Source organism: Bos grunniens, chromosome 22 (genome assembly GCF_055505025.1).
Source record: "Bos grunniens cultivar Pamir isolate PY7600 chromosome 22, Bosgru_T2T1.0, whole genome shotgun sequence".
Taxonomy (NCBI): domain Eukaryota; kingdom Metazoa; phylum Chordata; class Mammalia; order Artiodactyla; family Bovidae; genus Bos; species Bos grunniens.
This window is the reverse complement of record NC_141186.1, coordinates 49,839,282-49,866,717: the sequence shown is the minus strand read 5'-3', so window position 1 is coordinate 49,866,717 and position 27,436 is coordinate 49,839,282. Positions and strand designations below refer to the sequence as shown.

The following is a 27,436-nucleotide window of genomic DNA, read 5'->3' as shown; positions in this document are numbered from 1 at the left end:
TGCTGGGAGCACCATAGACTTCAGAGAGCCTCAATTAGGATGGCCCTACTGAGGGCAGGTCTTCGTGCGCTTGTGGGAAACCCAGGAGAATAGGCTGCTTTTCTTTGGAGTGTGTGTCTGACTGCTTCTTGGCCAGGCTTAACTTGGAAGCTGTTTGGAAATCATGTTTCAACTCCCTCATTGAGTAAATGAAGAAACTGAAGCTCGATCAGATACTTTAGTGGCTAAACCAGGGAGCCCAGGTTTCGGGATGCTGGGGAACAGAGAGGAGGGCAACTTAATCTCCCAGACCACAGTCTGAGTTTTAATACAATAGTCCTCTGGGTTTTTGAGATGGTTTTGACTTAGATTCTTTTTTTTTTAAATTTAAAATTTTTATTTTTAACATATATTAATGTGAAGCATCATCTCAGGTCCAGGTGCCATGTGGAAAGTGATTGATGTTTCAGGGATGGGAGAAGGGTGAATACTGGGAGACATCCAAATTATAAACATTTGAAAAATCCTGGAAGAATACACATTTTCTCTAAGAATAGACCTACACAAAGAATCTAATTTTAATTTGTTTGTTTTTTTGTTGCTGCGTATATTCAAAGTAATATTATAAGCAGTTTTCAAATAAACATAATTAATCTTTGACCCTATCAAATTAACTATCCACTTAGCTTATCTATTGGAGAAGGCAATGGCACCCCACTCCAGTACTCTTGCCTGGAAAATCCCATGGACGGAGGAGCCTGGAAGGCTGCAGTCCATGGGGTTGCTGAGGGTCAGACATGACTGAGCGACTTCACTTTAACTTTTCACTTTCATGCATTGGAGAAGGAAATGACAAGCCACTCCAGTGTTCTTGCCTGGAGAATCCCATGGACAGAGGAGCCTGGAAGGCTGCAATTCATGGGGTCGCTGAGGGTCGGACACGACTGAGCCACTTCACTTTTCACTTTCATGCATTGGAGAAGGAAATGGCAAGCCACTCCAGTGTTCTTGCCTGGAGAATCCCAGGGATGGGGGAGCCTGGTGGGCTGCTGTCTATAGGGTCGCACAAAGTCGGACACCACTGAAGTGACTTAGCAGCAGCAGCTTATCTATATTTTTGTTTACTAAAAATATAAACAACATATTTTAATGTATGTAGTTCAATACCATTTACAGTCTAAGCATGTACTACTTCAATATAAAAAGAATTTTTTAAAAATTTATAAAATGTTAAATGAAATATTTTACTTTAGAAAATATTAGAAAGTGAACTTTAGAAGGGAATAAAATTAAGGTTTTTTATAAAATTCACCTTTAATCTCAGAAGTTAGTATATATATATCTTGATACACAGACTTGAAAACAGTATCAAGGGAGGCGCGGCGCGGGCTGCATCGCTCAGAGTAAGAATCTGGCCTGAATACCCTGAGCACTATCTGACCGAAATAATTTGGGCTAGCAAACCAGACTGTGGGATATCTACCATGCGAAAAGCCAGCCCTAACCTAAGACACCGCCAGCCCGCGCGCACGGAACAAAGGACTAAACAGAGGTAGCCGGCTGCAAACCTTCCCCCTCCGGTGACAGGCAGCCAGAGCCGGAAGGGGGCAATCGCAGCCCCAGAGAGACATTATCTATAAAACTGGCTTCTTTGCTAACTAAAACTTATTGGGGGTCTGGACGGTCAACATCTGCCTGAGACGGTGCGCCGGTTTTACACCCAGATAACCAAGTGGCGGGGAGGCGATAAGTCGCAGCATTGGTGCTCGCCAAACACCTCATCACCTGAGCTGCTCGGATCTGGGAAGAGCACAAAACGCAGCCCCAACTGAGTCTGCGCCTCTGAGGACTACCTGAGTGCCTGAACCTGAGCGGCTTGGACCTGGGAGGTGCATGCAACCCAGGGCCAGCCTCGGATTGTTCCCGGCGGAACAACCTAGAGCCTGAGCAGTGTGGGCAGGGAGGCTACACGCGCCGTGAGCGGGGGCAGACCCAGTGTGGCTGAGGCACTGCGAGCGCACGCCAGTGTCATTTGTTTGCAGCATCCCTCCCTCCCTCCCCATACCGCGACTGAACAAAGAGAAGAAATACAGCTCCACCCACCAGAACACCGACACAACCTTCCCTAACCAGGAAACCTTGACAAGCCACCTCTACATACCCACACACAGCGAGGAAAAGCCACAATAAAGAGAACTCCACAAACTGCCAGAATACAGAAAGGACTCCCAAACTCAGCAATTTAAACAAGATGAAGAGACAGAGGAATACCCAGCAGATAAAGGAACAGGATAAATGCCCACCAAACCAAACAAAAGAGGAAGAGATAGGGAATCTACCTGATAAAGAATTCCAAATAATGATAGTGAAATTGATCCAAAATCTTGAAATTAAAATGGAATCACAGATAAATAGCCTGGAGACAAGGATTGAGAAGATGCAAGAAAGGTTTAACAAGGACCTAGAAGAAATAAAAAAGAGTCAATATATAATGAATAATGCAATAAATGAAATTAAAAACACTCTGGAGGCAACAAATAGTAGAATAACAGAGGCAGAAGATAGGATTAGTGAATTAGAAGATAGAATGGTAGAAATAAATGAATCAGAGAGGATAAAAGAAAAACGAATTAAAAGAAATGAGGACAATCTCAGAGACCTCCAGGACAATATTAAACGCTACAACATTCGAATCATAGGGGTTCCAGAAGAAGAAGACAAAAAGAAAGACCATGAGAAAATACTTGAGGAGATAATAGTTGAAAACTTCCCTAAAATGGGGAAGGAAATAATCACTCAAGTCCAAGAAACCCAGAGAGTCCCAAACAGGATAAACCCAAGGAGAAACACCCCAAGACACATATTAATCAAATTAACAAAGATCAAACACAAAGAACAAATATTAAAAGCAGCAAGGGAAAAACAACAAATAACACACAAGGGAATTCCCATAAGGATAACAGCTGATCTTTCAATAGAAACTCTTCAAGCCAGGAGGGAATGGCAAGACATACTTAAAATGATGAAAGAAAATAACCTACAGCCCAGATTATTGTACCCAGCAAGGATCTCATTCAAGTATGAAGGAGAAATCAAAAGCTTTTCAGACAAGCAAAAGCTGAGAGAATTCTGCACCACCAAACCAGCTCTCCAACAAATACTAAAGGATATTCTCTAGACAGGAAACACAAAAATGGTGTATAAACTCAAACCCAAAACAATAAAGTAAATGGCAACGGGATCATACTTATTAGTAATTACCTTAAACGTAAATGGGTTGAATGCCCCAACCAAAAGACAAAGACTGGCTGAATGGATACAAAAACAAGACCCCTACATATGTTGTCTACAAGAGACCCACCTCAAAACAGGGGACACATACAGACTGAAAGTGAAGGGCTGGAAAAAGATTTTCCATGCAAATAGGGACCAAAAGAAAGCAGGAGTTACAATACTCGTATCAGATAAATTAGACTTTAAAACAAAGGCTGTGAAAAGAGACAAAGAAGGTCACTACATAATGATCAAAGGATCAATCCAAGAAGAAGATATAACAATTATAAATATATATCCACCCAACATGGGAGCACCGCAGTATGTAAGACAAATCCTAACAAGTATGAAAGGAGAAATTAACAATAACACAATAATAGTGGGAGACTTTAATACCCCACTCACACTTATGGATAGATCAACTAAACAGAAAATTAACAAGGAAAAAAAAAAAAAAACATGTATCTATAAAGCTCACTAAAGCAAAGCACAGTAAAATGAGGTATGGCAATAAAAGGCGTTAAATTTATCAAATAAAAAATAAATAAATAAAGTGCTGAAAAATTAAAAAAAAAAAAAAGATCATATCCCAACATGTATGCCACCATCTGCTGTTAAGAGAATCTACATTTGCTGTGCTTTCCACTTTTCATATACATTATATTATGTAGAATGCATTAATCCTTGAAATGAACCCAACCCACCTCTCTTTAATTTCTATTCATAGATACTAATTATGAAGACAGACCTGTAAAACTTTGCAATTAGTTTTAAACAAAAAGTTATTTATGACACTTGTTAATGCATTAATGCAGACTTTATTCAGGAGGACTGCCACCATAGGTATAAGGCGTATTGAAATGAGATTTTGCAGTAGAGAAGAGAGATGGAGCTCAATTCCTAATAAGATGAGGACTTATTGGGGAATATGGCAAAAGATTAGTTTGGAGGATCAGTGGATGAAAAATTACTAAGAGGAAACATTAAAATAGGCCTGATGGGAATCTTGTTGAAGACAGGCGGGGGTAATGAGACACCATCTGGAGGTGTTGGAAGATGGGGACTTTGATCAGATACCAAAGGTGGTCAGATATCGAAAGTGGGAATTCTGGATAACTTGATTTAGTAGGATTAAAAAGAAAAAAAAAAACAAGAAAAAAAATTTATAAAATGTTAAATGAAATATTTTACTTTAGAAAATATTAGAAAGTGAACTTTAGAAGGGAATAAAATTAAGGTTTTTTATAAAATTCACCTTTAATCTCAGAAGTTAGTATATATATATCTTGATACACAGACTTGAAAACAGTATCTAAGCTTTGTAGTATGCAACCTAATAAAGTGAGACAACTTAACTGATAAATATTACTGATGATATCAAGTAAATCATTGGGTAGCATATTCAGAACAAAAATTTAAAGCCATCATTTTAACATCAGTTTTGGGGGTCTCAAATATGGTTATAGGCTTACTGAGAAAAGTTACTTTTACGATACTGTTTTTCTATTAGCTTTCTAGAATATCGCTTCAGAATAATGTATACTTTCTGCCTCAAAACTTTTCTCAAGAAAAATGCTGAATTTTGCACATTTTTCTCTGGGGGGAAAAAAAAGCTCTTTATGTGTTTTCTAGGGTAGAAGTGTGATTCTGAGTTTAAAAAAAAAATGCTTTTGTTTTTGTAGGTCTTATCATTTCTCTGCAGCTTCTTCGTGGAGACATGGAACAGATTAGGAGAGAAAATCCCATGATATTTAATAGGGGATTGGCAATTACAAGAAAATTGGGATTTCCTGATGTCATCATGCCAGGTAGGCAGAACCTCTTGGGGCTGGGGTGGGAGAAGGGTTAGAAGAACGGAGTGTGGTGCTCCCCTTGTGAGCAGGTGGCACACCACACTGTGGAGGAGCCCCGCAGCCATTGACAGCCTCTGCAGCCAGAGTCAGGTTGCTGACTGCAGTCTGCAGCCAATGGCTCCTTTGGCTCTTGTTGGCATTTGTTCTTTTCCAGAAGCCCCCACATACCTTCACCAGGGCAACACAGCACAATCTGGCACTTGAACCTTTTTGTCTCTTGTGGAGACTGGATGTTAGGAATCAACACAGAGCTCCTCACAGGGATGCCTTTTTTAGACACTTCTCTTCAGTTACATATCTTAGAAGAGAATCCCCTCATAAGAACATCCTCTTTAAGGAAAATAATGCCTGTATTATTGTGAATAATAATACTCAGTGAATCCCAGTTCATGTAGGAGTAGCAGATTTATTTGTATCAGAAAAATGAATCATAACAATGAAAACACTATACCATATCAGGAAAATGGATTGGCAAATGGTATAGGTTAGGCAGCGTGAATAGTACTACCGGGCCAGTTTCTCAGAAAGTGTCCTAACCACTTTCACCTAATGCCCGATGGAGAGCCAGGGCAGAAAGTGGGAACGCATTGGCTCTCAAGTGTGGTTCCAGCAGGTTAATCTAAAGCTCATGCTTCCTAGTGAGGCAGATGCAGGTCAAGCTAGAGCAGTGGATCCAAACAGGCCATCAGAACCAGGGGGCTGTGGGGAATGAGGGGAGGATAGAGGCATGGCTCTGATGGATGGGAGGCAGTCTGGAACCAGAGAAGACGGGAACAACGAGAAGGAAGGAAGAACAAGGAAATGGCTCCTTGTCTGGATGAATTACAGGAGGCATGACCCTACCTTTTCCATTGAGTTTCATTCAGTGTTCTGCTAAAATTAAAAGCGTATTTGCTTTTGTTTAAAAGAGCCAAGCCAGGCTAGACTAAACTGTTAGTGACCACTCTAAATAATCACCTCTTTGGAATTCTCCATAGTGCTGAAAACTCCTCTTATTGGAAATATATGCCAGCATATACCCAGGGAAGAGTATAGCCTGAGCATACAGAAGGCCTTGTGATGGATTCCAGCTGTCCTTCTGCTCCCCATATTATGCCCAGACTTGTTTTCTGTCACTTTTATTCTCTCTCCATAGACACTGTGACTGCAGAGCAAGCTGCTGTGAACAGCCTTTGTCTCTTGCTCATGCATACAAGAGGATCTTTTGAATGACAGTCCTAGGGTGAAATCCTCCACAGGACATGTCTCCCATCCTGTCCTGACAGTTTCTCAGCCTTCTGTAACCCTAGTGATCAGGAGAAGAGCCCAGACATCATCCCTAGCTTCTTGGCAACATGTCACTGAAGAAATAATTGGTGATTACCAAAACTGATCCGATGATCATTTTTAAATGAGCTATCCAGGCTCATGATATGGAGTCATATATTCTGAAAGATATGCTTGAAGTCTTTTCTCTCTTTTAAAAACTAGTTTGTCTAAGATTTGGACATTGCCTTCCTCTTAACCCTCACACAGTCATAGAATCAAAACAAAGTGAGCAGAGACTAGAAAGAAACAAGCTTCAGTCAAAAATCTTTAAGCAGACTAAATTCAAGAGTTACAGCATCCATACCTCTCCTGTGGAAAGAGATCTTTTTGTGAGCACTCTGAATCTCTGTGTCACTGGCACACAGGTTGATAAAGGGCTTCTGAGAAAGTTGGACATGACCTTGGAAGTAAGCAGTATCAGTATCATTGGTGAGGCAAGCAGAGTGTCAGGAGCATTTCCTCCATTGGGCAGCTGAGGCATCACTGTCTGATTTGCCCCACAAGACAGAGACACTGGCAGTCCTAGGGTGTCCAGACTGGGGCTGTGAATGTGCTCTTTGCTGAGTTGTCTGCTCTTGAAGGATCGAGTGCTGGAGCTGAAAGTGAGGTTGATTCACAGGCAGGAAGCAGTCCTCTATGTGTCTCTCCTCTCTTTTACCTTACCTCCTCTCGAGGAAAGACTTTTTTTGCACAGATTGTGTGCTAACAACTGACAGTACCTTTAATGCCCCCACAAGATACCATGAGAGTGGGTTTGCCCTCCTTGGGTGAGACGATAGGGCTGGCCCTGAAGGTTCTGCTAGAGCAGCAAGAAAAGTGTGGAGCAGTGTTTCCAGTTGTGGCCCACCTGTCCTGGGAAACCACGTCTGTGACAGGAAGTCCCTTTGTGAGGTCACCCTCCACCTGCAGCTGGTCCACTCTTCACCCGTGGGAATATTGGATCTGGGCTGCAATGGTCCCTCGGCCCTCATGGTGCTGGTATGACTGAGTTACAAGAAATTGCAGCTTCTTGACACATGGTCATAAGAGAAATGAACAATGAAATGAACTATGTTAATAACTGTGAGCGTTTCAGCGCTGAAGTCTGAGAAATTAGAATACATGGAAAAATTAGAATGGTTCATATACTATGGCTCTTATTTTGAAACTACCAGCATTTGGGAGAAACTACTAGATACTCATTTGGGGAGGTCCTTTATGTCAGATGGCCCAGACAGGTCCTTGTCAAAGCATATTGACAGAGCTTGTAGGTCTGAGTTACAGCATTTAGACAAGTTCTAACCACACCAGTATCTGACACAGGATTTCAGAAAATGGCTTTCCAGTGGTCTCCTGTTGCTTTCCACGAGTGTGTAAGATACACCATGTGACTGCTGTGAACAGGAGATGTCCTACTCTTTGCCACAGCCAAGGCCCTGACTGCATAGGCATCCAGCTGTGTTCATGACTCATGGTAGTGAGCACGAGGCAAGACCACCATTGCTCGTGGTGTTCTGGGAGTCGCAGAGAAGGCACATAAACCCAGGAAACTCCATCCAAGATTACAGAAGAATAAACCGATATGGGAACTTAAGCCTGATTTTGAAACTGAGCACCTAATAGCCTTTTGTTGGTTTATTGCCATATTTCTATGGGTAGTTCCTCCTTCCCTCCCAACTCATTTTAGTTCATTACAGAAACTAATAACTCTACAACACACTTTTACTCCTTGAGATTTTTTTCAAGAAAATGGAGAGGAAATACTGGAGCAGGGCAGACGTTTCAGGTGAATGAGCTTTCTGTGACTCACTTGTCAGCATTAGCCCAATTAGAACTTTCAAGAAAACTGTCAGCCAAAAGACTGTAAACTGAAAGGGAATGATTTAAAACCTCTTGCTCAAGAGTGGTCTGTACCCTCCTCCAAACCTCGTCTAAGCCAGCAGGGGGTGCCACCAGCTTCTGTGCAGTTTTCCAAGTGTCAGCTTTCCAGGAGAGTCTATTCCCTGGAGTCAGTAGGAATGCAGAGCTGTCATAGCTCTGTGGGAAAGAAACCTTTTAACTTGTTTTCTAAGCCTTGAATTTGTAAGGTTATCATTTACCTTGGGCGTTGTGGGTCAAGTTTCATATTAGTTAAATGAGCTTCTCTTTTGTCAGAAGAAATTTGCCCTGTGATTTTAATATATTCTAGCTGATGGCTAAGTTTTTTTTTTTCCCTAAACCAGTATTGCTCTAACTTTAGTATGTATCGGAATCACCTGCAGGGCTTGTGAAAATCACATTGCTAAACCCACCTCAAGAGTTTCTGATACAGGAGGATTGGGGTGGGACCTGAGCATTGTATTCCTCACAGGCTATCAGGTGATGGTTTAGGGCCCCCTTTGAGAACTGTGTCCTAAAGAGTACTCTGCTTTAGGGATGTTTTGCCCCTCTATGAATCAGACCTGGTACAAGCTCCTCTCTGGGTTGCCCTGACCTTGCCCTTTAGAAGGCAGCTATGCTGGCATGGCAGCCCTCAAGGGGGCCCCCCGACTCCTGCCCTTGTGCTCAGAAATACACTCTGTCCTTTGCTTTGATCCCTGATATAAAGTGCATGCTTCATCACCAACCTGCAAGTGATGTTTTTTTCTCTTTTCCTGTTTGTCTTAATTGTTCTTGTTTCTCTCTGTGCTGTCCCCTCATTCTCGCCCCTTTCTTTCTGGTGCAGAGATGAAGATAGTTGGGTGTAAGTTCCTGCTTTTGTGTGTCCTGTCTGCTTTTGCCTGCTTTGTTTCCATCTTCATTTGTTTCATGGAATGTTGCAATACTGGGGTGGGGTGTCATTTACATTATTAATCCTTCATCAGCCTCACCTTTTGGGATAACTGACACAATGTTAGAGAAGCTACCAGCCCAACCTAGAGACTGTGTATTACTTTAGGTGTTTATTAAGATCAGAGAAAACTAAGGACATGTTGGAATATTTAGAAAACCTTACAAAGCCCTAGGTGAATAGATACAGGAAAGGATTTTTATGAGACAGATCAGCTATTCCCATTGAAAAGAAAATGAGTAGTGCTTATCCCAAGCTGTGAAGAGTCAGAAAGGCAGAAAGCTGCTCTTATCAGCTCTGCTGGACACATCTCATGACTTTTGAAAGAAAAGTTCTCCTCAAAAGAGTGATGACAGTATTTACCACAAGTAGATTCAAAAGATTGTGGTCAGTCTGAGTGTCACATGAAGCTTTGGCTGTATCTCTAAGGGATAGTTTAGGAATGATCACATCTGGTCCCACAATGGGTTGGAATATCCCCACATCCCTGACCCAAGAAAGGAATAGCTATGCACAGTGATGTCACCGTGTCCATTCCTGTCATTCTGTTAGAGCAGAGAACGTCACTGACTTTGTAGCAATAGAAACCAATAGAAGCGTGACATTGAAGACTTGGTTAGAAAAACAAAGAACCTGTCTTTCCTGGGTACTCTAAAGAAATCTTCCCAGAGCTTTTTTTTAAAATCTCTTCCTCAGAATAAGAGCTACTCCAGCATATAAAACTTTGGTCACATGTCTGAAACTGTCCATACAGGATGGTAGTTAACATCTCCACATCTCCGTGAATGCTGTCAGGAGACTCCTGTTCTGCCAAGAGATGGAATTGGCCCCATCTCGAGCAGGCTGCAGTGTCTCCTTGGAGAAGATGCGTTCTAGTTTTAGGTGGTCTTAAGGGAAAGAAAGCACTATCCACAGAAGCTCTTTCTAATCCTGTCTCGAATTGGACAAGTTCTAAATAATGTAGTAGTTAACACTATTATCCTTGAACCCAGAGCCTCACACGTGGTGTGAGTCATTTGTACAGAAGGAACATGAATGTAATAAAGAATCCAAGCAAGACGTAGTGCCCCCCAAACTCCAAGTAAGGCTGGCGTGTCTGGCAAGAGACGATCTTGCTAACAGAGACTCTGGTGCCTGAGCTGGACCTCGAAGACTCTGAAACCTCTGTAGAGACTGCTTTCAGAGGAGACCTGCAAACATGTGATGAGCTGTTTCTCCAGAGTCGCACTAGGATGCAGGTCTTTGGATGATCAGGCCCGGCCACTGAAGCGCACGCTGTTCTCTGCTGGATGCAGCTCTGTCCCAGTGCTTCCCAGCCCCCTGGGATTCCGGTAGCTGCAAAGCACTGCTTCCTTCTGAGACCTCTGTCTCTAAGGACCCCAGAATGTTTCAGGCCAATCCCTGACATCATCAGACGGCCTCAGGTCCCTGACCTGGCTCCCTCCCCAGCATCTGTTTTGTGTCGACTTCTAGGAATCTGGAGTGTTGCTGGGTCGTGACGCTGCTCTAGACAGTTGAACACTGTATCAGCAAACTATAGCCCATAGGCCAAATCCAGAAGCCTTTCATACTGTCTGCCAACTCAGAATGGTTTTTTACGTTTTAAAAGGGTTGTGAAAACAAAGAACATGTGGCCCACAAAGCCTGAAAGGTACTTACTATCTGGCCTCTTCCAGAAAAAGTTTGCCAGCCTCTGCCGACTCTTAAGTCCCTACTTCTCTGACATGCAGCTGTACCAACAGCTGTCACTGGCTGCTGTGTGAAACTGAAAAAGGGACAAAGATTATTTATTCTGAAGCGCTCTTACAAGAACAGCCTCATTCATTCATCTTCCCATTCAAGAAACTCTGTTGCGTGTCAACTGAGCACCAAGCATTCAGAGATGTAAGGCACTGCTGATGCTTTTAGAGGCTCTGCCAATCTTAGGAAGCAGAGGACACCTAGCAAATGGAATCAGGGCTGCCCTCCACAATACACACTCCCACTTGCTTCCAGAAAGCTTCCCCCCTCCATACCCGTCCCATCAATCCTCCATGCTGTCTTAAGAGCTACCCAGTTCCACACCCCCAGACAGACTTCACTAGCATCTTCCCAGCAGACCCACACTTTATGGTCCCCTGATGTTAAACCCTGGAGAGCATCAGAGTTACCTGATGCTTTTTAAAGATACAAGTACACAAGCCCCACCCAAGACCTACTAGAATCTCTAAGGGTGAATATTCGAAATCTAGTTCTAACAAGCTCCCTAGATGATTCAGATATACGCAGTGGTCTCCAAACTAATCACAGAAACTGCTGCTCAGGCCTTCTCTTTCCCATCCTTATTGTAAGGTGCCTGTCCTCATGCCTCTCCTGGTAATATTTCCCGGCCACTGGTGCTAAAGTTTACACAAGCCTCCTGGAGACAGTATTAACCCATGATCCTACTTTGTAAACATGTAACATGCGATCAGGATAGCTGTGAACAGCGGGGACCCTGGGAAGCTCTCTGTAAGGCAGGCCTGGCTCATTACATCCTGGAGCTCTTCACATTTGTTTCTTCTAGTTCCTTGAGAATTAGTGGAGAGTTCAATTTAAATGATCCTCCAGAGAGCTTTTGAGGAGAAGGCCCCAGCTACATTAACTGTTACAAAGAGCTGTTTTCAAAATTGAGGCCATAATTTACAAAATTGCAACTCTTCTGACTGAGAATGGCCTTGGTTCTAGGCAGATCTATTCTGTAAATAAAGAGGAAAGATCTGATGAAATCAAGCTGCTTCAGTGTGTAACTCAGAGGGTACAGTTATGTGTATTTACACATTTTCTAGATGATCACAAAAGGCATTCTATTTAAATAGAAAATTTTAAAAGAATGAAACCTGTAGGAATATCTAGCTCAGTCCTTATTTGAAATTGGCATTCTGGTTTAAAATACCCTGGAGAAGCTTCCCAGAAACTATGAACTCACTCTATAAAACCAAAACAGACCAAATTCTGTTATTATCCATCTGTAAGATGATGTTCAATTTGATATTAGTATTTTATATCATACAATGCTAGGAAAAGTTTGAAATGTTCCATTTAGGGACATACTTACTATAATATGTTACCTTTTGTATAGAGCCACAGAAATTTAAAATGCTTGTACAAGCTAGAATACTGTTGCTGGTAGCCAACATCTGCTTTGAAGAGTCACATGAATTGTCTTGAGAATAACTTCCAGAGAGTGCTGATTTAAACCAGGGTAATTTTAAACAAAGCACCTATTCTTTAGATATTAAAATTCTCTATTCACTTTATGCCAAATCATCCTAGAAATTGAATAATTAATTAAGTTCCATAGAAAAGCTAATATGTAACTAAGAGGCTATTATCAGGAGAAAGCTCTGAGGTGTCTGTTCCAGTTTTTAAAAATTTAAGGTGTAACCAACTCTGATTTCCCCCATTATAATGGCAATAACCTATAGTTAAGTTCCCAGTAATTTTGAATTTTACTTTGAGGGCTGATTTTTTTCATCCTCTGTTCTGACAGTAGCAAACTGATGAATTTGAGTTTTCCTTCTCCTCCTGCTTGCCTTCCCCACCCTACCTGCACACAAGTGCTCTTTTTAATGACCTGCTGCTGCTGCTAAGTCACTTCAGTCGTGTCCGACTCTGTGTGACCCCATAGACGGCAGCCCACCAGGCTCCCCCGTCCCTGGGATTCTCCAGGCAAGAACACTGGAATGGGTTGCCATTTCCTTCTCCAATGCATGAAAGTGAAGGAGGACCCAAGTAGGATTGTTCAAAAGAGGAAGATTAAACTTCCAGACTCATCAGAATTCAAAGTAGAGGTTCTGCTCAGCCCAGGAGGAAAGTCTGTACCGACTGCAAGGATGGACCCCCTGAAGTCGGTCCCACGTGCCCAGCAGTTGCATTTGCATGTGATTTTCAAGAACACATTTTCTTCTTCCCTTCGTGAAGCCTCAGGGATATTTGTTTAGGGAAATAGCTTTCGCTTGTTAAAGTTCTCTGCATTGTCAGAGAATAATCGTTTCTCATGGACTGCTCTTTTGAGAGTATTATGTGACCAAAAAAAAAAAAATTGACAGTACTCATAGGGTAGGAAGGCAATATGAAGAACAGAAGGTTTGGACATAAAGACCCCTAAAGCCCAAGATATGGGCCAGTCTTAATCTATCACTGTTTGATGTGTAAGAGACACTCAGAAACCCACAGTTAGAGAAGTGGGCAGTGCGGAAAAGAGGCTCTCATTAAGTACCTGGCCAAACCAGAAAGCTTAGTAGCTCACCAAAAACAAAGCCTCTTTATGTCATTGTGATTCCAAGTAATGAACAGACTTACATGTGCCAGTTTTTGTAGAAACCGAAGTAGAAAGAATTTGATTTCTGAACTGGTTTGCTTTGCAAGTTAATGAATTGTTCCATTAACTTTCAGTTTTCTTCAGGCTGCCGACACATCTCACTTTGGCCTCACCTGGTTTCCCTTGTCATTTTCTTCCTTTGAAATTCCCCTCCCCCCCCATAGGCTTTACTTTTTTTTTTTTTTGCAAGTCAAAAGTCCTTCTTAGTTTGTGTTAAGTAAAATTGGTCACTTTGCGGGTTTAGAAGCTTAGAGCAGCCCATATAAGCTCCTTTTATACATGAACAGACAGTTCCATCCCCCCTTAAAGAAAAAGGCATTTGAGACTTAGGTCATTTCAGACTTGCAGCTGGTTCTGCTCCTGCCCACTCTAAAGCAGCCAGTGTGGGCTGCACGGGCTGGACTCAAAGCACAGGAGCACAACACTGTCGCCCCAGTGCTTTGGTACCTGCGCTTTTGGGGAGTCATCTGCTCCCAGAGCACTTGCTACAAAAAGAAGAAAACTTGCCCATCCAGTGACCTGCTGGCACGCCAGCAGGGAATGAAACTAGGTAAGCCTCCAGAAGGAAGGAGCAGTGTATCCTCTAGGCAGACTCAGAAAGATGGAGGGCTGCCAAAAGAAAAGGTAGCAAAGAGAGGGAAAGGACGAGGAATTAGTGGTTAAGACGTAGATATGATTAAAGGAAGTGCTATTCCTTTTGATTGTAAAACCTTTCCTCTTTTGGAGGATTAGATTACAGCCATTCTTTTGGAGGGGAGAGAGGTTGAGCAGTCCCCCACAGTCTGCCTTTTCCCACCCTAGCCAAGTTGTGGTGAACAGCCTTAAGATTCAGACTTAGAGGGCACATGACTAACCCACCTGAGTACTGCTGCACTGATACCGGTGGAACGTCCATTGTTATTAACCAAGCTTGGAATGCCCTGAGCACCTCCCTGAACCCTGGAGGATCCAGATGCTAGCCTTGTCCTCCACGCACATGGGGCACAGTGGCTTCTGCAGTCATGAATGCGTGACACTTCTTTCCCCGCAGGTGATATCCGCAATGACCTGTACCTCACCCTGGAGAAGGGGGATTTTGAGAGAGGGGGAAAGAGCGTTCAAAAGAATATTGAAGTGACTATGTATGTGCTTTACGCAGACGGCGAAATCTTGAAGGTAAGGTTTGCCGGTCAGTTTGAAATGGCAGCTAATCCTGTAATAATTTTAGTGTTTCTGTGGACTTTGTCCAGAGACCCATCCTCCTCAAGAGGGACTGAACTCAAATCACTTCCTAAGACTCTTCTCCACCTTAGCTTCTCTTCAGGGAAACCCTGCAGTATGCTCTGATAATGACTTCCAGGGTCATACAGCCTTTTCAGAAATTCTTCCTAGTGTCTGACCTGAATCCTTCCTGTCCTCATTTAGACCTATTCCCTACAGTTCTGTCCTACATGTTACTTTTTCAGCCACCTGTCTAGCATCCAGCTGCTTAGTTTTGGTAACTGTTATTAGGTCCCACTCGTTTGGACCTGTTATTAGGTCCTAGAGCTAATATAGAAAGTTATATTTGCTCTTTAGTAAATAGGTATACCCACTTGCTGTTACCAGGTTATGTGACAAGGAACATCAGACTCAGGCCCCCAAAGGTGATTTCCAACCAGTGCAGCACAAGGACCCTCTGACACTCTTGATTAAAAGAGAAGACCCGGAGTGCTGTTTTTCTACTTTCATTATGTCAGTTTTTCCCTTAGTCAAGTCATGGTCAAGTCCTTGGTAAATGAGAAGGCATTGTTTGCATGCCACATGGTAGAAGGCAAATCAGTCTTTTACAAACCTTGCTTCTGTGTGTTGACAGCAGCCTCATGAGGTAGGCAGAACAGCAGTGATCATCCACATTTTACAGAAGGAAAGAGGTAAACTTAGTACAGTCATCTCTCAAAGCTATTTAATAGAAAGAAATGGAGGGTAGATGTGGTATTAGAGATATGTGTGTCATTAAAAAAACCCACCTCAAGGACTAAGGCAATTCTTGTTTGCATGAGTAATGTGGGGGTCAGCAGAGCTCTCAGCTGTTCACTCTGCCCTGTGTGGACAGGGAGCTGCTCCGGATTGTATTGCCTGCAGCTTCCCGGGGGGCATGGGACTGCATTTTCACAGTAATATTTGGAAACTGGGGTCAAGTTAAATCTGGTCTACCTTGGTTATGTCCAAGAACAGTCAGCCACAGGCAACATAAAATGCCAGTACACCTTTGGGCTGAAGATTAGAAAACCAGTTCTCTCCGTTTTGTTATTTAATTATTTCTCTGATCTGGAAAGCTCTGTGTACGGTTGACTTCACTGAATCCATTTCTTTCTTAATGAGGATGAAGAGTCTGCCTTAGTGATTCAGATGGCACCACTCAGCTTCCTTCAGGTGAGCTGAGTGGTGTGTGCGGTTGCCTCTGCTCCAAGGAGAACAAGGAGCACTGTGACTGCTGGCTCCTTATGCCATCTTCACAGTTGCCCCTAGAGTCTGAATTTCAGTCACCTGATAGATTTGGCCTGATGGAAAAATGAGACCCTCACAAAGGAAGAAGTGAAATGTCCAGAGAAATCCAAGGGACCCCCTCCAGTATGATGGTATGTTGCTCTGCTTCTCTCTTCCAGGACTGCATCAGCTTGGGTTCAGGAGAGCCCAACAGGAGTTCCTACCACTCCTTCGTCCTCTACCACAGCAACAGTCCTCGCTGGGGAGAGATTATCAAATTGCCCATCCCCATCGACCGGTTCCGGGGCTCCCACCTGCGCTTCGAGTTCAGACACTGTTCCAGTGAGTGAGATTTCTCTCTCTACGTTGCTTTGAGAATATAAATATAACTCTTCCTTCTCTGAGACAGAAATAAGAGTTTTATTAGTATCAGGGCAAGAAAATGAGGAGTTGTGTACACAGAGGTGGGATGTCATCAGAGACTCTTCTTTGGACAGTGATTCAAAAACGTGGAATCTGGGGACTTCCCTGGGTCCAGCAGTTAAGACTTCATATTCAGTTCCAGGGTTGTGGGTTCAGTCCCTGGTTAAGTATTGTAACAACTTCAATGAAGACTTTAAAAATGGTCCACATCAAAAAGAAATATTTTTTAAAAATGAGATCTGATGTTGTTGGCCTTTTGTAGTGTCTGACTTGGACAGTGGATAATTGCCAGGGTCATTCCTCTTTGGGGGTTTCCTTTGTATATTGTAAACTCCTTCTTAAAGAGCCCCTGGTTTATCAAGACTAGCCATGTAGTTTCTGTTTGGTTCTAGGTAGCGTGCGTACCTTGCGATATAAATGGAAACTCAGCCTAGTACATTTCTGATCCTTCTTACCATCAGGTTGCTAACTATTTAATGAACAAAGTAAGGGACAAAGAAGTAAAGCACACAAGGTGATAAGGAAAAGGGGAATTTCTGTTGGAAAGGGAGGTGAGAGGCCGAACAACTCATGCTTGGCTCTGATTGCAGCCAAAGACAAAGGGGAAAAGAAACTCTTCGGCTTTGCATTCTCACCCTTGATGCGGGACGATGGCACCACCCTCTCCGATGACATCCATGAGCTCTACGTGTACAAGGTACGGAGCCTGAGTCTATCCCCTGCTCAGACCACTCTCACATGTGGTTCTCGGTCAGGTGGTTCCCCCTGAGTGGGCCAGAGGATCTAGGGTGGAGTGCAGGTGGAGACAGCAGGACACCTGTGGGCAGGCTTTTGTCTTTTCCCACAGGTCACGCCAGCAGGGCCTTTGTTTCCAACTTCTCACTCCACTAGTTGTGGAAATCTGTTATTCAGCCCCTTTGTGCCATTACGGCCTTGGCTTTTACATTTGGAAACCTGCCATTTGAGACTCTGATTCTGTCAGCTATCACAGCAAAGCCGGCACAAAGTTTTCTGCACAACAGATAGAGGGCATGAGCTTCGCCATGTTTTCTTTAAAAAGGCGTGTGAGCCATTCTGGGGGAAGAAATGGAAAACACTTTTAAAGTGCTTAGGAAACACTCTTCTAACAGGACCTGAGGTCCAAGGTCCAGCCTCAAGAACCCAAAATCCCTGGGACTGATGTTTTACATGTGGCATGGTTCCAGAAATATTCTGTGTTCTCTACTTATGCCTACAGTGTGATGAGAATAGCACGTTTAACAACCACGCTCTGTACCTGGGCCTGCCCTGCTGCAAAGAGGATTACAATGGCTGCCCTAACATCCCCTCCAGCCTCATCTTCCAGCGCAGCACCAAAGAGTCTTTCTTCATTTCCACACAGCTCTCTTCCACCAAGCTCACCCAGAACGGTAGGCCAGGTGCCTGCAGGGTGGAGCCCTGCACTGTCCCCACTTGCTGCTTCATGTTGCTGGTATTTGTCAGGAGACAGAAATTGTTGCTTCTGCTTTTTCATGCCATAGTGAGGGAATTCTTCTCATTCGAAGTTTAGGGAATCACTTGGTAATAGCAAGCTAAGGGGTTTTCCATGGTTTTACAGATGTGTCTGTAGCCTTGATCGCAGCACTCTGGAGGCTGTTTCACTGCTTCCAGCTATTTCCGTCTCTCTAGATCCCACCCACCCTTGGCAGGGGGAGTCTAGGCTTTGCTTGCCCATGACATAGCCAGGGTTCACCATTTTTGGGGCTTGCTTCCTAGTGGACCTCCTTGCTCTGCTGAAATGGAAGGCCTTTCCAGACCGGATCATGGACATCCTTGGGCGGCTGCGGCATGTCAGTGGGGAGGAAATTGTTAAGGTATGGTTTTCACCTAGTTCACACGTGCTAGCTGAGCAAGAATCTGGGCAGAGGGCCTTACTTCCCCTTGATTTCTGCCTATAAGCCCCTGAGACCACTTTTTAAGGTATATAGTTAAGTGAGTAGAGATAAAGTTATTTTTATTTTTTTCAATTAGCTTCTTTCTTTAAAGTAGGTATCACATCAGGTTTATTACCTTTTAGAAACTATATTTAAGTTTTAAACCCTATTTTCTGGCTTGTTTTTCTTCCCAGAAAGCAAAGTGATAATTAAAGGGCAGCCTCTCAGAAACAGTCCCAGTGTGGGCTGCCACCTGCATGCCTCTAGGTCTCTGCTCGCTTCCTCTCTCTGCTTACTCTGTAAACCTCTACCACAAACCCAGCCTGGTGTCCTCCTAGCCCCACTCTCTGGATTATCTAGAATAACTCTAAATATTCTCCATGAACTGGAACTCCTGATTTTGCCCAGTCTCTCACTTAAGAGTCCAGACCAGAGAACTCTACCCTCCTCTCTGCCTCAACGGCTTTTATGTGTGTGTGTGTGTGTTTTCAAATATTGAATGTACAGCTCCTTTGATAATTATAGCTATTTGAGACAGAAATGGAGTTTAAAATGCTGTATTTCAAAAACTATGAAGACATCATATAGAAAAACTGATTTTAAAGTTCTAGGTGTCCTTCTTCATTTTACCTTTGGAGTTGCTTTTAAGACAGAAATCTGTTTTCCCCAGAGCAAACTATTATATATAAATTTATTTTGAAAATAAAATTTACAATGTAGTACTATGATCCAGAAATATCAGCAGTTCTAAAGCTGGACAGAGAAGAAAAAAGTTTAATCCTTTTTTCCCTCTGCCCCACCCTGTCTCACCATCTATTTGTTGTTTTTTTTTTTTTTTAATTATTTTTTTCTAAATTTTTAAAAGAAAATCCATCCTGAACCCTCCTCCCTCCTCCCTCCCCATACCATCCCTCTGGGTCGTCCCAGTGCACCAGTCCCAAGCATCCAGCATCGTGCATTGAACCTGGACTGGCATCTCGTTTCATACATGACATTTCACATGTTTCAATGCCATTCTCCCAAATCTTGCCACCCTCTCCCTCTCCCACAGAGTCCATAAGACTGTTCTATACATCAGTGTCTCTTTTGCTGTCTCGTATACAGGGTTATCGTTACCATCTTTCTAAATTCCATATATATGCGTTAGTATACTGTATTGGTGTTTGTCCTTCTGGCTTACTTCACTCTGTATAATAGGCTCCAGTTTCATCCACCTCATTAGAACTGATTCAAATGTATTCTTTTTAATGGCTGAGTAATAATCCATTGTGTATGTGTACCACAGCTTTCTTATCCATTCATCTGCTGATGGACATCTAGGTTGCTTCCATGTCCTGGCTATTATAAACAGTGCTGCGATGAACATTGGGGTACACGTGTCTCTTCATGTGCTTTTGTGACACTTCCCACCTAACGGCCTGAGCAAACTGACAGCAACACTGCCCAACCCCAGTTGTTACCCTAGGGCTTCTCCACACTGTGTAGAAGCCAGGTGTTTGCCCACCTGACTTGAGCTCAAGAAGAACCCCAGGCACTTCCCGATGGTGAAAGCCTGGTAGGTGGATTCTGCACAATGGACTGAACTCAACTGAGGAGAATGGACATGCTTTGGGTGATTAGCAAGCGCAGTGGAATGTAGGCTAGAGATTCAATTTCAGAAAGGCACCTTGTCCATGAGTGGACATTCTTGGCTCCGTCATTGCAGGGATCAAATCTGTTACCACTGCACTGTCTGTGCTTTCATTTTACAGCTCCATTGACTCAGTAATACACAACATGGTGTCTCCACATGAGAAATAATTTTAAAGTCTGTTTATTTCTTTGTACTTTTATGAAGTCTTACATGAATTTTGTGTTAATTGATCAGAGTATCATAAATTTTTAAAAGAACTCTTTATACAAACAAGCTTTTGAAACTTTATACAAACTAGTTTTGAAACTTAAGATAAATTTACACTCAGGGCATTTTTTCCTTCTAAACATATTAATAATTTCACCAGTAGAGCAGACCACATACTATGAAAACTCTGTGATCTTTTTAAGGATGAGTTGTTACATTCCCGACAAGAGAACATCCTACCAGTATTTCTGGTTTTAGCATCAGTATTTTTCTCAAGCCAGCCAGGAGAGAATGTAAAGGGAATATGCTATCATTTTAATTATTTTTTACTTTTTATTGGAAAATTTCAAGCATCCAAAGATGCAGACAGAATAAATAACCCTACACATCCCTGTCGTTCATCCCTGACTGTCACCAACCCCTGGCCAGTCCTGCCCATAAATCCCTCATCCATGCCTTCTACCTTATGTTGTTTTGAAGCAAGTTGTAAACATTATATCATTAAATTACATTTTGACCAACAGAGTATTAGGTTTGATTTTTGAAGACTGGGAGCATCCATGAATATTTATTATTCTCTCCCTGGACTTTGGCATCTTAGAAAGAAAAAGGCACCTGCTCAAAAAAAGAAAAATGTTGTCTCCAGATCTTTTACCCTCTTTGACATCCCTCATCAGCTGCATTCTCTCTTCTCCTGGGATACTAATTTCTAGACCAAAAAATAAGTTTCTGTAGGCCTAGCTTGTCACATCTTTATCCAGATGTCCTCTACAGAGTTAGGTCATAGTAGACAATAAGAGACTACTGAATTTTGGGGTCCCAGGAAAGTAGGCACTTTTTCTCAAAATGAATTTGACATCAAAATCAGTTAGATTGCCTTCAAGATTGCTATTCTTCATGGGTGGTCTAAATTTTTTAGGTAATTGCTCTTTCTTATAAGTTTAGCACTTACCCAACAGGAAGAGCCTCTTTAGGTCTCTCTTAGGGCCCTTTGGGCTGTAATCAAACACCCAAAGTTCACCTAGTTATTTCTTGGCTAGGTGGAGATGGAATACCAGGTTATTTTTAAGTGGTAGTGTGAGGTCTTAGGAGATCTTTGATTTTGTTTGTTTGGGAGATAAATTCATTGGTGTTTGAATGTCTGACCATGTGTCCAAGGTCCTAGACCTGAGCCCTCTGGTTTTTATGCTATTGCAGTTTCTGCAGGACATCTTAGATACACTCTTTGTGATTTTGGATGATAACACAGAGAAATATGGCCTGCTGGTATTTCAGTCTTTGGTAAGTCTTACCTTTCCTGATTTCTATTGATTATTCCTGTCACATACTTTTTAAAAATCTGAGGAAAGCAGTTTATTTGAGTGAGTCGGCACAAGATGTAGATGTTCCCAACAGGAAAGGGACTAATGAGTGTCACCAGGCAAGACCAACAACCTGCCTACCTGGAACATCCCTATATGAGCTAATCTGGACCTCTGCTTTGTGGTTTTGATACTCAGTCTCATACTATCGCAGGGTTGCTGAAATAGTGACCTACACCAACAAAAGGCCCAGAGACCAATAAAGGAAACAAGACAGCTCGTTTTCCACTTACAAAGTAGATACAGAAATTTTTCTGGTGGTCCAGTGGTTAAGACTGCACTCCCAATGCAAGGGGCCTGGGTTCAATACCTGTTTAGGAAACTAGATCTCACATGCCACAACTGAAGATCCTGAGTGCCACAACTAAGACCCAGCACAGCCAAGTAAATAAATATTAAAAACAAAAACAAAGGATATAACCACCAGAAAAGCAGAGACTCTCTGTGCTGGTCTGAGCATCACACCCTCTCCCTGTAAACAGTTGTCTGGGAACCAGAGTCTCAGAAGGTTGCTCAGTGAGAAAAGACAGTGATCTGAATATTTAGTGCATTTTGTTGAACATGTCCAGTCCTCCAGGAGGACTATGTATTCAAGGACAACCAGGTACTCTAAAATCTGTATGATAGATGAGCAACAGAGGCAAGAGTTAGAGTGATATTTTTCAAAGTTTGTTTCTCTGACTTTTCTTCTTGCCTCCCTGGCCAACCAACCCTAATTGCTGAAGGGTGCAACCTTTCATAGGATGATTTGGCTCAGAGGACAATATTTTTTTCTCTCTTTTCCAAGTGTTTGAGACACCTTAATGTTTGTGCCACAACACAGATATTGTTTTGTCTTCCCTTGGTCCATATTATACCACTGAGCATTATTGTGAAGAGAGAAGGTCAAAGTCACTGGTGTTGACAAATGAGTCCCAAGTTTGGAATGGAGGCCAGGGTTGTTAGCAATAGTACAAACATGACAGAAATACATACCCGGAGTGGCAGTCTTACATTCACTGGAAACACTGGAGAAAACACTTGTAGTTTGCCATTCCTTGAAGAATCAAGAGTTGTTTCCTTCTGGGGGTAGGTTTGAGGCCTCCGCTGAATTCTGCTACACCTTGTCTCTCCCAGGTGTTCATCATCAACCTGCTCCGAGACATCAAATATTTCCACTTCCGACCTGTAATGGACACGTACATCCAGAAGCACTTTGCTGGAGCCCTGGCATACAAGTAAGTTGCATTTGGCATCATCATTGGGACTTGTGTTTGACTAGAAAGACAGGCTTTTGCCATTGAGAATGATGTTACCTGTGGGCTTTCTGCTGACATTCTATACTATAGTTTATTGCATAGTTTTCATACTTTTCCTTCTAAGAAATGATGGAAGAGCTGCTAAAAATGTCTTGTTTTTTCAGTAAGAAGCATGTGAATAGCTAAATATAGCATCCACAAATAATATCAAAGGAAAGAAAAGACAGTCAATAAAAGAGATAATACAAAGAGTAAACATGGAAAGCACTCACAGGTTATCTAAAGCCATTAGAGCAATTTTAAAAGTTGCCATGTTATTCTATGGAATGAACATAAGTTTTGAAGAGTTAAAACCTGAAGGGTGGTGAAGCTGTGGAATCACTGGACTCTGATACTTTGATGTCACTTTGGAGAGAGCAGGCACTGTGCTGTATATTTTACACGTGTCATCTCATTAGAATTCACAATAATTTGAGAGGTACTATTGTTGCCTATATTTTAAATGAAGAGAGTGAGAACAGAGAGCTCACATAACTTGCTCAAGGATGCAGAGCTCGAGACTGATATGCCCCAGATGTGAACCCTGCTGTCTGCAGAGGGCCTGTTCTCTTGACCTCTGAATTCTTTGGCCATGTATATGCGCAGACTTTCTGACCCTGTAGTCCCATGCCACTCAGATAACTTGGTCCTAAGGAAATAAGATGATTGGGACAGCAAGGAGGGGCACACGGGACCATACACCTTTATTCAGAGCCTGCTATTTACTAGTCATTGTTGTATATTCTGGAGACTTAGCAGTTTTCAACAAAGAAAACACACATCCAGCCCATGACTTTGGGAAAACTTTATTGTAATCAAAAGAAATGTGTCTCAAGGGAAGTGGGAAAGAATGACTCCAACTGCTGATTGAAATGTGGCATCTCTTGGTCAGGAGTGTTGTCTGGTCCCAGGTGGTCTAAAGATTCCACAGCTGTAATGAATCCATCGGTCCATTCTAGCTCGTCAGCAGTATATTATTTCCTCTATGGCTAATTTAGGACTGCAGGTATTTCAGGCTGCATTGCTTTTGGATTAAAGTGGGGTTTCTGGACTGTTGTTTTTCCCAGGGAGCTAATCCGCTGTTTGAAGTGGTACATGGACTGCTCAGCAGAACTGATTCGTCAGGACCACATTCAGGAAGCCATGCGGGTAATGTCCTGAGAAGGGCCTACCCCTGCAGAGCTTTGCAAGTAACCTCCGTGGAGTAGAGTACAGGACAAGTGTAGACAGCGTGGAATGACTGCCTTGATCCACCTAACTGCCCTTTCCTCACTTTGATTTTGCCCTAAAAGGTCTTTATTCCTCATAATTTTATCTGAGAGCAGGAGGGAGGGATGATGTACCTGCGGCTCGTAGTCATCCCCACTGCCTCGTTTCTACCCTTAGCGTCAGTCTTTGCTTCCACTGGCTGAAGTATCGTATCTCCTTCTAAGCCAGTGTTGGTTAGAAATAAGCCAACATTGATTAGAAATAAGATTATCTAAGACTTTCCGCTTCTTCAGTGTTTACTGAACATGGTATTTTATATAACTGTTTTAAGTAAAAAGAACTGAGTGAATGCACTGTATGTGGATATGTTGAGAAGAAGATAATCTTAAAGCCATGATCAGGCAGCCCTTTGCAGTGCTGGACAGCTCCCCTTTCCAGGGGACTGTCCGCACTGTGAGTTAACTACACTTTCTGGTAACTCGTTTTCTCATGACTGCTGCTTCTGCTGTAGAGAACCACCTATGAGAATGTTGATTCCCCTCTTGCTCAGCAGTTCTCCATATTAACAATTTTTAAAAAAAAAAACTCATATCCTCTGAGAACTCACTTAAAGCAAGTTCATGTTTTCTGTCTTTCCTTTCATCCCTATCTTTTCTTGTTCTTGAGTCACTTGTTTTAAGTTTATTTTTAACCATGTCTTTCCCACCCTTTCTAGTTAGTAATAAAAGAAGAATGGCAGCAAAGTAGTTCTGCTTTTTCTCTGTCCTCTTTGAATATCTCACCGTCTGCTCTAAGTACTATAGTGGGCCTATGCTTGTGTTATTCGTGTGATAACAGTTCAAACACATGTTCTCCTAAGCATCATCAGTTTAAAGAGGCAAAATCAAATCATAAATCTGTATTTTCCCTGCCTGTTCTCAGCACATTCTATAAAAGCCTGAGGCCTCAAGTCTCACTTCTGACCTTCATGCAATACGTGTTGGCTGAGCAAACAGCATGTCATGGCTGCTGAGATGCAGAGAGGAGTAAGACTGCCCTTTCCCCTGGAAGAACACATCCCCTGTGTCCTAAAGGGAATTAGGCTCAAACACAGGTGTAGAACAGAGTGCCAAGTGTGATGTGAGGGTAGGGCCTGGATTCTGTTCTTCTCTGAACCCCAGCATCTGTGAGGTTCCCTGCATAATTGAGGGGTACACGTGGAGTTAAATGCAAAAAGTTCTGTGTGAGTTCAGAAATTAATTGCTTAAAGCCTTGGAGATGGTATCTTAGTTTTCTTCTAAGAGTCATTCATTCAGCCAATATTGCTTGATACCTGCCATGTGTCAGACATTGGGTTACCTACTGGGGATTCATCAGGAACCCACACAGAAAGGTTCGGCCTTAATAGCACCTCCATTCAAGTGGGGAAAAGGCAGACAATAAACATGTCCAACAGATAAACCATACAAAGATAAACATACAAAGTCAGTGAGAAAAAAATTAATTATGCTATTAAAGAAATAAATAGGATTTTGGCATAGAATGGCTGGAGAGGAGGTTTTACTTCACGTCAAGAGTTTAGGAAAAGCTTCTTTGAAGAGGTGGCCAGAGCTCCATATTTCATCCTTGGAAAAGTTTTTCCTCAGTGCTTCATGACTCTGCCTTTCCAGTGTCTGGGAGATCTTTAGCCTTTCTTTGATTAGAATGTATAGAATCTTGAATTCTCTTAAAAGAGAATTACTCAGCTCATAAGCATGGGCCAATCTCCAGGGGCTCCTCAAAATCAGATTCTGCTCCCAACACATGTTATGGGAGTTCTGTCTCCTGTATTGTTCATAAACTGTTGATGGCAGGTGTCCTGGTCTGGGAGAGGATGGTGAATGGGTGTGTTGGGTCTGCCAGCTCCTGTGCAACTAGAGGCCAGTTTTCTCCAAACTGGACCCCTGGTGAGATGGCTGGCACATGTCAGGTGCCAGCTGTTTCTCAAAGATGCAGAAGACTTCTTAAAGTACTCTTCCTTCTAGGAATAAATTTAAGAGAGGTTCTTACATCATTGCCTTTGTAGCCTTTTGTTACTAGACCCGAGAAAAATGAGAGAAATTTAATTTTCTTTTGATCCTGTATCTTCTTGAATTCAGCTGCTTCCATAATAGTCTATGGTTATTCACTTCCATAGCTACATGAAATAATTTGGCAATTCTCTCAGTACATAGATACTTACTGCTCAAGGACCATTTGGACTTTTGAGGAAAGGTTTTAAAAATTAAAGTAAAAAACATTTTTCTAATTTAAAAAGATTAAAGTACTTCCCTACTATGTATAAAAGAGATAAGTAATAATAACCTGCTGTATAGCACAGGGAACTCTACTCAGTACTCTGTAATGGCCAACTTGGGAAAAGAATATTAAAAAAAAAAAAGTATCAGATCAGATCAGTCACTCAGTCGTGTCCGACTCTTTGCGACCCCATGAATTGCAGCACGCCAGGCCTCCCTGTCCATTACCAACTCCTGGAGTTCACTGAGACTCACGTCCATCGAGTCAGTGATGCCATCCAGCCATCTCATCCTCTGTCGTCCCCTTCTCCTCCTGCCCCCAATTCCTCCCAGCATCAGAGTCTTTTCCAATGAGTTAACTCTTCACATGAGGTGGCCAAAGTACTGGAGTTTCAGCTTTAGCATCATTCCTTCCAAAGAAATCCGAGGGCTGATCTCCTTCAGAATGGACTGGTTGGATCTCCTTGCAGTCCAAGGGACTCTCAAGAGTCTTCTCCAACACCACAGTTCAAAAGCATCAATTTTTCGGTGCTCAGCCTTCTTCACAGTCCAACTCTCACATCCATATACGACCACAGGAAAAACCATAGCCTTGACTAGACGGACCTTTATTGGCAAAGTAATGTCTCTGCTTTTGAATATGCTATCTAGGTTGGTCATACTTTCCTTCCAAGGAGTAAGCGTCTTTTAATTTCATGGCTGCAGTCACCATCTGTAGTGATTTTGGAGCCCAGAAAAATAAAGTCTGACACTGTTTCCACTGTTTCCCCATCTATTTCCCATGAAGTGATGGAACCGGATGCCATGATCTTTGTTTCCTGAATGTTGAACTTTAAGCCAACTTTTTCACTCTCCGCTTTCACTTTCATCAAGAGGCTTTTTAGTTCCTCTTCACTTTCTGCCATAAGGGTGGTGTCATCTGCATATCTGAGGTTACTCATATTTCTCCCCGTAATCTTGATTCCAGCTTGTGTTTCTTCCAGTCCAGTGTTTCTCATGGTGTACTCTGCATATACGTTAAATAAACAGGGTGACAATATGCAGCCTTAATGAACTCCTTTTCCTATTTGGAACCAGTCTGTTGTTCCATGTCCAGTTCTAACTGTTGCTTCCTGACCTGCATACAGATTTCTCAATAGGCAGGTCAGGTGGTCTGGTATTCCCATC

At 42.5% G+C, this 27,436-nt stretch overlaps 1 protein-coding gene across 19 annotated transcripts in view; it reads left to right on the top strand.

Annotated features, from left to right (window-relative positions):
• The window catches only part of DOCK3 (dedicator of cytokinesis 3), a 307,148-nt gene that overhangs the window by 207,872 nt on the left and 71,840 nt on the right, over positions 1-27,436 (top strand). For all 19 annotated transcript variants that reach the window (XM_086367783.1, XM_086367778.1, XM_086367775.1 and 16 more), the window contains 9 exons: positions 4,935-5,060; positions 14,574-14,698; positions 16,171-16,333; positions 17,005-17,111; positions 17,652-17,823; positions 18,170-18,267; positions 21,365-21,448; positions 22,645-22,745; positions 23,873-23,954. In XM_086367783.1, the coding sequence (XP_086223909.1) occupies positions 4,935-5,060; positions 14,574-14,698; positions 16,171-16,333; positions 17,005-17,111; positions 17,652-17,823; positions 18,170-18,267; positions 21,365-21,448; positions 22,645-22,745; positions 23,873-23,954 (1,058 nt within the window). The remainder of the gene's footprint in view (positions 1-4,934; positions 5,061-14,573; positions 14,699-16,170; positions 16,334-17,004; positions 17,112-17,651; positions 17,824-18,169; positions 18,268-21,364; positions 21,449-22,644; positions 22,746-23,872; positions 23,955-27,436) is intronic.